This window comes from Lissotriton vulgaris, chromosome 1_2 (genome assembly GCF_964263255.1).
Source record: "Lissotriton vulgaris chromosome 1_2, aLisVul1.2, whole genome shotgun sequence".
NCBI lineage: Eukaryota > Metazoa > Chordata > Amphibia > Caudata > Salamandridae > Lissotriton > Lissotriton vulgaris.
Window position 1 is genome coordinate 170,581,909 of NC_141686.1, and position 13,220 is coordinate 170,595,128.

Sequence of the window (13,220 nt, forward strand, 5' to 3'; positions counted from 1 at the left end):
ATGAAAAAGGCCAGACCGTCAAGGATGTCATTCTTACTTCTCTTCCCTGTGAGAGAGTGCCTCTTTTGGCATGGTTAGCCCCCACTTTTTGCCTGGACATTGGTGTGGTTTTGATTGTAGTGCGCAGGGTCCGAGTCAATCCGGTCCCCTGTGCCAGTGCTTCTACCCTAAATACTATTCTCTAATTGAGCCTTCAGGCCCCCTGTAAGTCCCTAGTAAAATGTACCTGGGTACCATGGCAGTCCGCAGAGGGTCCCCTAGGGACCCCTCACCTAGGCCATGCAGACTGCCATGGCAGCATGCATGGCCTGATGCAGATAGAATGACCGTCTTGACATGGGACATTACCTGTGTACCATGCTAGTTAGTACTGCCTAAGACATAGGTAGGTCACCCCTCTAGCAGGCCTTACCAGCCCTAAGGCAGGGTGCACTATATACCAGGTGTGGCCACATCTGCATGAGCAGATATGCCCCTACAGTATTGGGGTCTATTCCTTAATATTGTAAGTGCCAATGAAGCCATGGAGAGTACATGGGCTGGAAACTCGACAACTCTAGTTCCATAGCACCATGATGGCTTCACTGAACACAGCTGTGTTTGCTAGCAAACTACTCCTCACAATAAACCCACACTGAGTACATGTTACAATAAATCCCACACTGGCATCAGAGGGCACCTCAGAGGTGTCCCCTAGAAAACAAAAAACTACCGACCCTGGTGTGGACACGGACTGGCTTTAGGCAGCCTGCCACACAGGCATGTTTCTGGACCTCTGGGTGGAGGGCCTCTGCTCTCTGGGGCCAGAAACGGCACCTCCTGGGCAGAGGTGTCACACCTCCTCCAGGATGGACCAGTGCTCGAAGGGTAAGCTTCAAAGGCCTGCTGCCTTTGTAATGTGACCCCCACCTTCTGCTGCTAGCAGCCGAAGGTAGCTCCCGGTTTACAACCCCACTTTGGGCGGGAAAACTCAGAAAAGCTAGGTGTGCCCACCCTTGACAACTCCACCCCTGGAAGATGAGGGGACTCCTCCAATCCGGGCTAGGTCTAAGCCCCCACAGGAAGGTAACATAAAAGTGGGTGTAATCATCCTAGGTAAGGTGCTCATTAGCCCTACCTACTACTCCTCTAAAACACCCCTTACATTTACAAGGCTCCCCAAGAAACGAGTTACTTGTGACCTGAGAAGGACGAAGACGACGCTGGACTTGGCCCCAACCCAATAGGCCTGTCTCTAGCTTCAAAGACCCTGCTTGAAGATGACGCCTATCCTGCGGCCAGCTACTTCAAGACACCCAAGGAAGACTGACTGAACTTTGAAAAGACCAGAACTCCTGAGGACAGCAATTCTGTCCCCAAGATTTCAACACCAAGGACCCTGGTGCCCAGCGGATAAACGAGTCCTGCCCACGCTGCACAGGACTCCTACGGCCCGTGTCCAGGTGGCCCGCAAACCCAAAACAGGTTTCTTTGAGTTGCTGGCCTCGAGTCCAGCATTGTACCCCTCCTGGACTCCACGACGACGCCTGCAGCCTGAATCCAGAGGCTCGTACTGACCGCGACCGGCTCCGGCAAGAATACTGGCATCTAAAGGCGCCCCTGCGTCCTGGTGAGCTGACTTGACGGTACTCCTACGACCCCCATTCATCTCTACATATCTCTATCACTGGTCTACCTCCTGCAACCTCTGGTGCCACACCTGCTGCCTTTTTGTTGAAAACAGAATCTCCTTCAAAAGCATTGGGTGCCTCACCCTGAATTTGCACCCTTCACTCGACTACCCCGGTGCCGCTGGTGGTGTATGTATGGTGCTGCTTGGTGGCCCCCCTGTGCTTGACCTAACCCCCAAAGCGTAGACCCTGCAACGATTTGCTTACCTGCAAGCATTGTGGCTTTGAGCACCCCCTGTCTCCATTGAAATGCCTTGGGCCGAACTCCGCGATTTTGACCTCTGGCCCGAGCCTCCCCTGTGCTGCAGGTGATGCAGTTTTGGTACTCACCTGACCCATGCCCTTTGCTAACCTTTAGTCCCGAAGACTGGAACTGTAAGTGTAATTCTTACCGGTAAAACCACTTTTTATTATTTTCCTCCTTAGGATAACTTTGTACTGTTCAGAAATTTGTTCTAAGCAGCGACTTTAGAGTGAAAAGTATTTCTATTTGAAAATGTACTTACCTTATTGAAAAGATCTTGGTCTTGAAATAAATTTGGAACAAAGCTTATTTTTTTCAAAACATTGGTGTGGATCTCCTTTTTGAGTCGTGTGTACATTATTGGTCAATGTTTGTGCAATAAATGCCTTAGACTCCTCTGTGATCGGCCCAAAGCAACTCGCCCACACTACCACTAATAGAGCACTTTGGGTTGTACATTGAGCCCTTGACATTTCTGGGGAACCCCTGGACTCTGTGCACGGTAAAACCACCTGGTGGCATACCATATACAGAGCCAGCTTCCTACATCCCCCACAGTGGGCCAGACAGACATGGCACTCAGATCTGCTAGAGATCTCCAGAGGTCATATCCTACCCAGAAGTGCAAAGCAGGACCTAATACCAATGCAAGACGGGAGACTTATCCAGAGCCAGCCACAATCCTAGCAGCAGATCTCCGGAATACCTAAAATCAGGCACCTTTAGCTTCCACAACCCTTTCACCGGACCCCAACAACGTAGTATGAATGGTTCACAGTTCATATTTTCAACACTTGCAAACAGCTTGAGGACAGTTGATGCCGGCAATCCATGCTGATCCTTTCCACACATAAATGGACACTGCGTCACTTCTAATCTAATTCACCTTCACCGAAAGTAGGACTACCAGCGGTTCCTGACTGGACCCTCTCTATCCTTTTTTCGAGTTGATGCCAAAACTAATCCAGTGGGACTGTGCACTTAAAGACAAAGTTATTAACAGTGGAAGTCGTCCCCGCTTATTACTTGTGGGTTCCCTCACGGACCATTTAAATTTTTCATTCCTTCATAACCGCTCTCATTTGATATACCTTTGTGGCTCTCCTGAATAAGGCACGCCCTGTGCCGAAACGCGCGTTGAGCACGCTGAGAACTTTCCCCACTTAGCCACATCATATCAGTTGCCCCATTTTTATAAGCTTTTTATAAACCTCTCAAGAATCATCTATGTGTATTGTTTTATATGTATATGTTCATGTCTACATTGTTTTGGATAAAGTGCTTACCATCGTAACCCCTGGTAAATACGTTGTATTTGATGTATATGCACTTTCATGTAATTGTTTTGAATTTTTGCTTTCTTATGCTTCATTTTCTTGATACATTTCAATAAAAAAAAATGTATATGTTTTAAATAGCTGTTGATTCATTGCACTGAGCTTTGGTTATCCCCCATAACATTTTTAAAATAGATTAATGTAACATGAATTGTACTTACTGCCTAGGAATTTTTTCTTCATTTGAATTTTGCCCTGTCCTAGGAGTTCTAGAACCAAACAGGGGGTCCTAGATTTTTACACTACTACATAATCTAATCCATCCAGGGCCCATTGGCCCACGTCTATCTTGCTTCTGAAGCTGCTGCCAAAGCCCATTCTAAAGCCTCATTGTGCAGTAGTCAGTGGCACATTTTCATTCAGCTGCAGAACCCATTAATCCTCCATATTATATGTAGCAGCGTCTGAGTCTGACGTCTTTTGCCCATAGACTGACATTTTATTTGTGAATGGAAATGGGCACCAATGTGGGAATCTTTTGTGTTGTCCCCACAGTGATGAAAGAAATCCATTCAGGGACAGCAGCCTGTACACAGCAGACAGCGAGGATGAGGATGGCCGAACAAGGGCGAAAACAGAAGACATAAAGGTGGAAGAGGCGTGTTCAGGGTCGTATGAAGAAGGAAAAGATGAAATCCAGAAGCCACTAAACTGTTAGTATTCACTTTGCTGCACTTCTTCGTGTGCTGCATTAGTAACTTCTGGCATGCTTAATGGGCAGCATAGAAATGAAACAACTATCTAGTCACCACCACATTTTATTTTATTTATTTATATTTTAAGAGTTTTATATAGCGCTGGCTAGACCCGTAGGATACACAAAATTACAAGATTACATCAGTTCCAATTTACATCAGTTGCTAGACAAACAATTACAAAAGCATAGAAAAGGAGATAAGTGAAGTGTAGAGGGGAAGGGGGTAAGAGTAAAGGGGTGGGAGGGAGATATGGGAGAAAGACTAAGGAAAGTCTGCCCAAAGTCTGGCTGGGTAGGTGACGGTAGAGGGGGAAGCCCCAAAACCCATCTCCTCAATAGCTATCAGGTAGCTCCATCGGGCTTTGGCCAAATAGCTAGGTCTCAATGGGAAACATTTAAAGAACATGGAGGGCAAAATAAATGGAGCGTAGAGGGGAGGGGACAGGGAAGGTGAGAAAGGGAGGATAGGGAAAGAGACAACAAGGAGAGACGAAATTAAGTCGGTCTAAAGGCCGACTGGGTAGGTGACGACCAAGGAGGGAGTCCACGGCCCATCTCCCCTATAGCTAAACCAAGTAGCTCCATCGGGCATCAGACAAAATAGTTCAGTCTCAATACATTGAGAGAGGAGAGAAGGAGAGACCTAAATCGAGGGGTGATTATCTGCATGTATTGCACCATCCTGTATGTGGTGTCCCTAATAGTCCTTGGTAAATATATATATGTAAATATGTATGTGTGTGTGTGTATGTGTGTATATGTGTATATGTGTATATATGTATATGTGTGTATATGTGTATGTGTATATGTGTATATATATATGTGTATGTATATGTGTATATATATCTGTGTATGTGTGTGTGTGTGTATGTGTGTGTGTATATATATATATGTGTATGTATATACATACACACACGTGTGTATATATAGGCATGATAGATGCTTTATAGGTTGTCTTGTGGAAAGAGAGCTGTCTGGCAGTAGCTGTGACTGGTTGCAGAACTGTAGCTTGTTGAATGCATAAACAAATGTGAAAATATTTGTAATCTGACTCCGCTGTTTGTCTTGCAGTGTTTTTTGAGAAAGTGAAACCAGACCTCAGGAATGGATCTTTGAAATACTCTGACATTTCCGATTCAGAGGTTTCGGATGCCACTTGCACTAGCCAGGTAAAATTATGAGAGTTGCTGAAGTTGGACTATGTATGTATGGATGGTAGAGAACCCCATATTGGAGCAGAATGTCGGGGAGAGATAAAGTATGAGAATTTTGCATGGGTGACATTCAAGGAAAAGAAATTTACCAGGCGAGGAATTAACAGGTGAATAGAATATTGCACTTTGGGAAGAGATGGAGGAAAGTGATAGAACATGGAAGACAAAGAGAGGAAGCTAGTGCTCCAAATTGCAGATATTGTGGAAACCTATTGGACGTGAAGAGAGGTGAAATATTGAGAAGCTATGGAAAGACTTTTGCTTATAAAGGAGAAAGTGATAAGAAGTGTGGGAAGTTAATTGGATGCATGACACTTAGGATGAAGTTAAAAGGATTTTTTGGCCTGTAAACTATAGGTTTGATGGTATTTGCATCGGTGTGCAACAGCAATCACCATGAATTTGCAGCGCAGCTAAAGCTTTAAAAAGGATACTGAGGAGCACACGTGTGTAAGAAAATCAGGTTACCACTAACCAAGATTTTAGGTGTTACAAGACTCTAACCAGAAGTGCTATCCACTGTTAATCACATTTGTGGTGTCACGTTACGTCAGTGCGGATAAAAGATGGGCTAAAGAGAGCAGGAGCTCCTTTAAAGTGTTTTAGAAAGAACTCCAGGGAAGATCATAAATTAGCCAAGCCTCTTAAAGTCAGGGTTCTGCAGTTACACCGGAGATGTTTAACGCATGTAAGATGCTGAGTGGAAAGGTGTCAAGCTACATTGTAGTGGCAGCATGACAGACCAAGCTTGCCTTCTTCTCTTGGCGCTGGCAGGGGTTGGTCCCTCAGTTCTTTTGGTCATCTGTGCACAGGCGGGTAGGTGCTTAAAGGACTAGAGACGTGAAAAAAAGCTTGGTTATGACATACCGAAATTGATCTAAAACCTGTAAAGAAGAAACTCAGGAGTTTCCATGAGCATCAGATCCTCTTTAAGTAAATGATTCTGTAGGGGAGTGTTTGACTTTTATTTCAATGAGCCAAGGCATTTTTGCAAATCACCCACACAAGAGAAGGTATAATTTGAATTGGATAGTAAGGAGCATTCGTGGTCAAAGTGAGGTTGCATGCAAATTCGAAAATGCAAAGTTCGTTTGCTGGGCTCTGCAATAGAAGGTAAAGCAGGCCGTTCTTGGGGCATACGCTGGATAATGAGAAATGTACATGCCTCCTAATTTGTATGGGTCTGAAAGTTCTAAAGAGCCGGAGCAGGTGGTGATCTGAGAAATCGTGATCAGTGTAAAGCGTAGGCATGTTTTGCTTTTTCCTTGTACAGAAGGATTCCTCTACAGACGAATCTGATAGCTCGGGTGATGAAGCTAAACCAGAGCCCCCAGCACAGCGACACCCATCAGACACCAGCATGCTGCAGTCTAGGAATGAAACCTCAAATACCAGGTGCGAGGGATTAATTCTTTCCTGCTCTCTTTTCATGAAGCTGTGATTGATGCCAGCTGACATCTTTTGATCTATTCCTCAGGCATTATCCCGCGTCCACCACCATGGAAGAAGAAGCTATTCAGGGCATGCTGTCTATGGCAGGATTGCGCTACACCACATGCTTACCCAACAGCTGCATGGAGAGAAGAGCGTCCCCTCAGGGCTGCAGCAATGCTTCTCCACTGAGGCAGGAGGAAAGGGCATCCTTCCATCGCATCAAAAAGGAGGAGTGTGGTGAGGATGGTATGGGAATGATTTATACCCTGAACATACTGCTATCTCCTTTTGATGGCTGTAAGGAGCAATATCTAGAGGACTTAAGAGATAAGGCTGGGAGTCTTAACTTAAATCTTCAACCTTATTAGCTACCCGACACTGTTGAAATTCCCTTAATGCTGGAATCAACTCTTTACCAGGACATTAAAAACACCAAAAAAAGTTTTACATTTGTCTTATGCCCTTGGTTAGTAAATACCTGGGTTTATAGCAGCACAGTTTGTTTTGATACCCCTGGTTTTCAAGTACTGCTTTAGGTATGCATGACCGTGGCAGACCATTGTTCCTGCGCAGTGGAATTGGATGAGGTGATTTGTAGGTCTTTGGAATTCTGACATAGTACTGTGAAATTAACTGCACAGTATGCAGTCATATTTAGCAGATAGAGGAGCATTGAGGGGTTGAAAAGGGTTTTGCTTCCCTTGGTAACTTAGGATTTGTTCTCTGCTAGCAATGCTAATATCCGATAACGCTGTGTGCAGTGTAGTGAATCTGCATGGTGAGACCCCCCATGTTATCTGCAACAGTGGCTTTGTACCCTGTTTTTTTATACAACAGTAGTGTGTCATGGAACTTCAAGTCTCTGGGTGATACTACAGCGTGCCATGGTGAACAGTAGGTCTGGGTAGGGGACGCCCTTGTTCTGTGCTGTTGTGAACAAATGATCTCGGTGATAGTAGTGGTTAAGTCTAGGTTCGATCACAGTACAGTGGAGAAGTTAACGTTTGTGTCTGTATGCCTTCACACTGTAGATAATCCGACTGATTAAAAGGTGCTTGGTGGAGTGCAGCTTTTGTGTAGACCTCTTGTTTCCTCTCTGGGATGCTGCAATGAAATGTGGTATCGCAGCATGTGAATGTGCTGACATGGCAGGTTATGCTGCAACTTATTGCAGTATTTTCTGTGGTGATGCTGCAGAGGTGCATGTTGTCAGAGGGCTGCAACCTGATTCCATTCTGCTCAAGTAATGAGTTATTCTGGGAGGTTGGACTGGATACCAGGAGAGTACATGACCACAACCCGTCTGTGTGCTTTGGGCAGACATATTATCCCAAACTCTGTGGTTCTAATATTACTGACATTCATCACATCTGAGACCCTCAACTTGCAGATCACACGTGTCCCAGTAGGCCCATTATCTTGGAGATGGTTTAACAGGAGACTGGTATTGCATTGTACTTGTTGGCCCAGTAAGGTCAAGAGCAGCAAGAACATGAGAATCATTCCCTAAAAATGGTCTACATTCTAGTTCTATTTGAAGGTTCGGTTACTCACTCTACTGGTGCTGTATGATATGGTTGCAGCCCCTGTTAAATACCATCTCGCATTCTTTTTCTCTCCTCAGAAGGTCATGCGAACGAGGAGCTAGTTCCTGAAGTGACATCTGTATGGGTCAGACAGATGGAGGCAGCTTCCAGACTAATCCCACAGGTGAGTTTTCTTTCAGTTTTTTAAGACTGATTATGTCCTGGTACGTTGAGTTCCTCAAGTACTCTTCTTATAACTATCCAATGGTAGGGTTTTCATGTATTTCCATATAATGTAATTTTACCAGTGTATTGAAGAGACATTTTAATGGTAGACCTTAGTCCCCGAGAAGAAGTCTAAATCAGGTGAGATAAGGGCGTCGGCCCTGTGGTTTACTCCCCAGTTGAGGACGCTACGGCAGTATTGTAAGAAGGCTGAGAGAGCTTGGAGGCGGGTCTACGACCCGACAGAGACTGAATTTTAGAGCGGTAACCAGAGCCTACCATAAGCTGATCTGGGAAGAAAAAAAGACCTATCTAGAGCGCCGAATTGATGAGGCTGAGAACACCTGCAAAGAGATTTTTAAAGTGGTCCAGGATTTCACATCTCCTGCCATGTGTACCCCTACTCACGCACCCTCAGAACCCTGGATAAAACAACTAGCCGTCTTCTTTGTCAATAAAATTACAACCATTCAGGCCTCCCTTTCTTATTCTTGCCCACAGTTGGATCTGAGTCCTTTACCCTTTTCATCCTCTCCGGAGGGTCAGGGCCCTTTTCTTTATGAATATCCCCCTATGTGCCTCAACACATCCTTGGATCTTCTGTCAGGCTTGAAATCTGGCTCGCCGCTGGACCTGTGCCCGGCTAAATGCCTGGGAAAAGTGGCACCAGCTCTAAATGCTTTGCTGAACCCTCTTCTGAACTCCTCCCTGTCCACAGGTGTGGTTCCGCAGGCATGGAAGCCCACCATGATTCTACCACTGCTCAAAAAACCTGCCCTAGATCCCCTAATTCATGCAAACTACAGGCCAATCTCCCTCCTCCCTGCATTGGCGAAAGTGACCGAGAGACACGTGCATAGGTAGATTTCCAGTTTCATCGAGGGAAACGACCTTTTGCACGCATCGCAATCTGCATGGAAACGGCCCTACTCGAGGTCACTGGCGCCATCAGGGAGGTGCTCGACTCTGGGGGAAAGGCCATGTTAGTCATGCTCGATTTGTCGGCGGCGTTCGACACCGTGCCTCCTTTTAAGACTCTGGGAATGTGGCCTTCGTGGAACGGTGTGGAACTGGTTCAAATCCTTTCTGGCCGGCCGCCGACAAACGATCTGGGCGCCCCCTTACTCCGCTGATATGGCACCGCTAGAGGTGGGGGTCCCACAGGGTTCCATTCTTAGCCCCATGCTCTTTAACATCTTTATGGCCCCTCTGGCGGTGGTGGCGGAGTCCTTCGGCGCCCAGATCATATCCTGTGCCGATGATACCCAGCTCCTGTTCACATGTGACGGGGGCGGGATGTTTGATGGCACACGGATCAGGAAATGCCTAGGTGCGGTTTTTGAGTGGTTCAGGCGACACGGCCTGAAGTGCAACTACGACAAGTCTGAGCTGCTCTTCTTTGGATGTGCTCCCAAGCCAAACTGGAAATCCTGGTGGCCACAGGATATGTTTCCTCCTGACAGTGTGTCCTTCAAGGCTAAGAACCTTGGAGTGATAGTGGACAGTGATCTGTCCTTTGGGCCCTTTCGGGGAAGTGCTTCGGAATTCTGCGGATGCTGAGAAAGTTCCTTCCTTTGGTGTCACTTCGCCATAGGAAAATAATTGTTCAGGCCTTGATTGGATCACGACTGGACTACGCAAACGCCCTTTTTTTGGGTCTACCGAAGTATCTTCTGACCCGTTTGCAAGTAGTACAGAACTCGGCAGCCCGAGCCATCTATGGACTCCCGAGAAGAGCAGGTGCCACTGTATTACTTAACACCTTGCATTGGCTACCTACTCCCAAGAGGATCCTCTTCAAAAGCCTGACACTGACTTTCAAAGCTCTACATGGCGTAGGCCCCAAGTATATTGGGAAACGCCTTTCTTTTTACCAACCCAGCAGGGCCTTGAGGTCAACTTGTCTGACCAAAATGACGGTTCCTGCCATTAGGCGTGCTAGAATGGGAGGCCGGTCGTTCCGCTACCTCGCCCCGCGGGCTTGGAACGAACTACCACTGTCCCTGAGACAGGCTACCAGCCTTCTTGCTTTTAGGAAGGGCTTGAAAACGTGGCTTTTTACTAAATAGTTTCTCTTTGTTTTTTTCCCTATTTTAGTCTCCTTTTCAGCTGTTATGTTGCCCTTCTACCTGCAGATATTCTTCGCCAAAGCGCCGGGATGCTCCTTGGAGTAGCCGAACGTTATAGAAGAAATAATTAACGTAACATAACATAACAATGGTTAACTTGAAGCTCCCAGTGTTGAGGCCTTGTGTCAATAGGATAGCAGAAAAGCAACCAGATGTCCTTTTGGGCCTCCCATCTGAGCATCATTCTAAATTGGGGATAGTAGTGACTGTGGCAGCTAAAAGATCACATTAAGTGGTGTATTTTAAAGTATTGTAGTTTACTTTCGAAAGATTTGGTGAAAAAGCATTTGTAGCATGCGCAAATGCATGCTCTGCATACTCCTGCATTCGAGTGGTGGACGTTCGTAAGCTGTTTGCAGGTCTTGCATAGACCACTATAGCGCTCTTTCTTCGAGCCATGTTTACAGTTAGTGGGATATATCCTGCCTATAGGCTTACCATTGCTTTGCTTTAGATTGGTTTGCATTTGCTTCTTTTCTATGTGACATAGCATGCATGCGTCATATTATCTCTTGAGTTTGTCCCTCCCCTGGAGCATGGACTAAGTTTCTATGTCCTTCCACAGCTTTCCCTTTTGGAGCTTCCTTTTTTCTCTCAAGCACTGCAGGAGTTGTGTATTCAAGCACGCCCATATCCCTAGGCATGGTGCTGCTTTTCCCTCCCAACTCCAATTCGATATTTTATTTATCTGTTTTCAAGCACTCCACATGAGTGATTGTGTTTTTTACCCCCGTCGTTACTTCCCTCCCCCTTGCCCCTGTTAAATCTCATCTGTCCACCCATACCGACCCCTCTCCCTCCACCCATCCTCTTGTCTGTTTCTTCTCCTCATCTGCTCATCCATGTTTCTTCCTGCCCCCTCGCCAATTAGTTGTGCTGGTTCATGTGACAGGCTGGCTAATGTGAAGGCAGTGTTAATTCGAGCAGCAGGGAAGACTAATTTGCTTTGACTTTGGGCTTTATAAAAGAAACATCAGCTGCTGGTGAGTGTTGCTTAGACAAATGGAGACTGCGAAGGAGCTGCATGGGATGAATGAATGTATGGATGCCTAACAGCGTGTTTTCACGAAGTGCTGCTCACATAGCTTTTTTTGTTCTCTAATCGTCCTACATTTGACTGCACAAGTCTGAGAAGAATGGTCTTTTGTGCAGAACGCTATTGTGCTGTTTCCCCACCCCGAAGCAGCTCTGGTAAGGGGCCACCAAAGAGCTGCTGTCACTGCTTAACCGTTCAAGGAAGCAGGTTCATAGAGGCTGTGTCCACCTAAAGCAGGGTTTTAAAGGGGTTCAAAGTATGCAGACTGGGGTAAAACTATGCGGTTTACCTAAAAGTGAATCCCCACAGCAATTAATGTTATTTGTTGACACATCTTCCATGTTTGTTTTGCAGTGTTATTTCTTATTTTCTGCTTTTTATTTCTTGCATAGACAGCGCATGCACTGTTGCTTGTAGACATTTTGTTTCCAACCTACCTAAAAGACTTTGGTAATAGCCAATTGCTCTTGCGCGACCTTTTGGCTATTCAAATGCTTGTTCTCTGAAGCACTTTAGAGTCACACGTCTCCTTGTGGCTCCATTCGAAGTCCACAATGCACCAGAAAAAAAGACCACCTCAGATAGTTAAAAAAAATGTTTGCCAAAGAGTCCAGATGTTCTTGTGCCAGCTTCGAGCTTCAGAAACCTGTTTTTTTGTAGTGAACTTTGAGACTGGCTATCGAGACTTCGACTCCAACACAGAACTTCACAGGACACCAACTGCCGTCCTGTCGTTGAGCTTGCGATTATAGTGATGGGTTGGTCTTTAGTAGGTAGCTCAAGGAAATGTCTGTATGTGTGTGGGGACACATTGCCAATTTTGCTCTGGATGCAAAACAAAATTTCCCCCTGTCAATCCGCTCCAGGTATGCAACCTATTCATGTGTAAAGAGCTTAGGTGCAAGAAAGCCTTCTGGAACTGATGTGAACGCTATTGAGCTCACCCCAAAATGCAAAACACTTGGGTCTCCTGAAACACTGGACGTTATTAGACCTGAGGCCATCTTAAGCATTGAGGGAGAAGAGTGTGGGTCTTTAAGTGTGCAGAGCCCAGATGTTTTCTCCTCTAATGCCTCAAGACTGGACACGGGACAAAGATTATACTCTGGGCCCTAAGATCGAGGTTGAGTATCGCTCCCGAGGCAGGGCTCTACAAATCCGCTCGCATTTGCGAGGGAGAATGGATGAGGACGAGCTATTTTTAGGTCCTACTCGCCCTGGCGAGTAGGAGGACAAACTAACTTTTGTCCTCTGACTTTGAAAACGGAGCAAAAGTGACAAGATAACAAGATTTAAAGGCATTTTTATTGCTCACAAATGGCAATATTGCTCACAAAGGGACTGAGCAATAAAGATGCCTTTAAATCTTGTTAACTTGTCACTTTAGCTCCGTAGGTTGCAGATGGGTCGAGGGGATTTTCCAAGTTACTAGACCTGCAGGACTAGTACAATTTTTCAGATTTGTCGAGCCCTGCGAGAGAGTTGGGCATATAGCCCTGGGACTAGCCTGAGGAGGAACCGATCCTTAGGGGCAGCGGCGGGCACAGACTCAGTTTGGCCCCTAGTAAACGTCTGGCGATGCCCCAAGCAGTACCATTGATCTATGCCAACTGAACCCTAAGATTACAAAGGGTTCGCTTCAGCGCAGAAATCCAGTTAGAGTCTGAAACGAAACCCGCATAGATTACAAAAATGAATTGGAGTTGAG

At 46.0% G+C, this 13,220-nt stretch overlaps 1 protein-coding gene across 2 annotated transcripts in view; it reads left to right on the top strand.

Moving 5' to 3' along the window:
- KDM7A (lysine demethylase 7A) overlaps window positions 1–13,220 on the top strand; it is a 345,661-nt gene that overhangs the window by 300,488 nt on the left and 31,953 nt on the right. The window contains exons 14-18 of one of the 2 annotated variants that reach the window (XM_086953055.1): window positions 3,747–3,904; window positions 5,020–5,117; window positions 6,436–6,557; window positions 6,640–6,842; window positions 8,221–8,306. In XM_086953055.1, the coding sequence (XP_086809181.1) occupies window positions 3,747–3,904; window positions 5,020–5,117; window positions 6,436–6,557; window positions 6,640–6,842; window positions 8,221–8,306 (667 nt within the window). The remainder of the gene's footprint in view (window positions 1–3,746; window positions 3,905–5,019; window positions 5,118–6,435; window positions 6,558–6,639; window positions 6,843–8,220; window positions 8,307–13,220) is intronic. The other variant, XM_086953056.1, reaches the window with a different exon arrangement.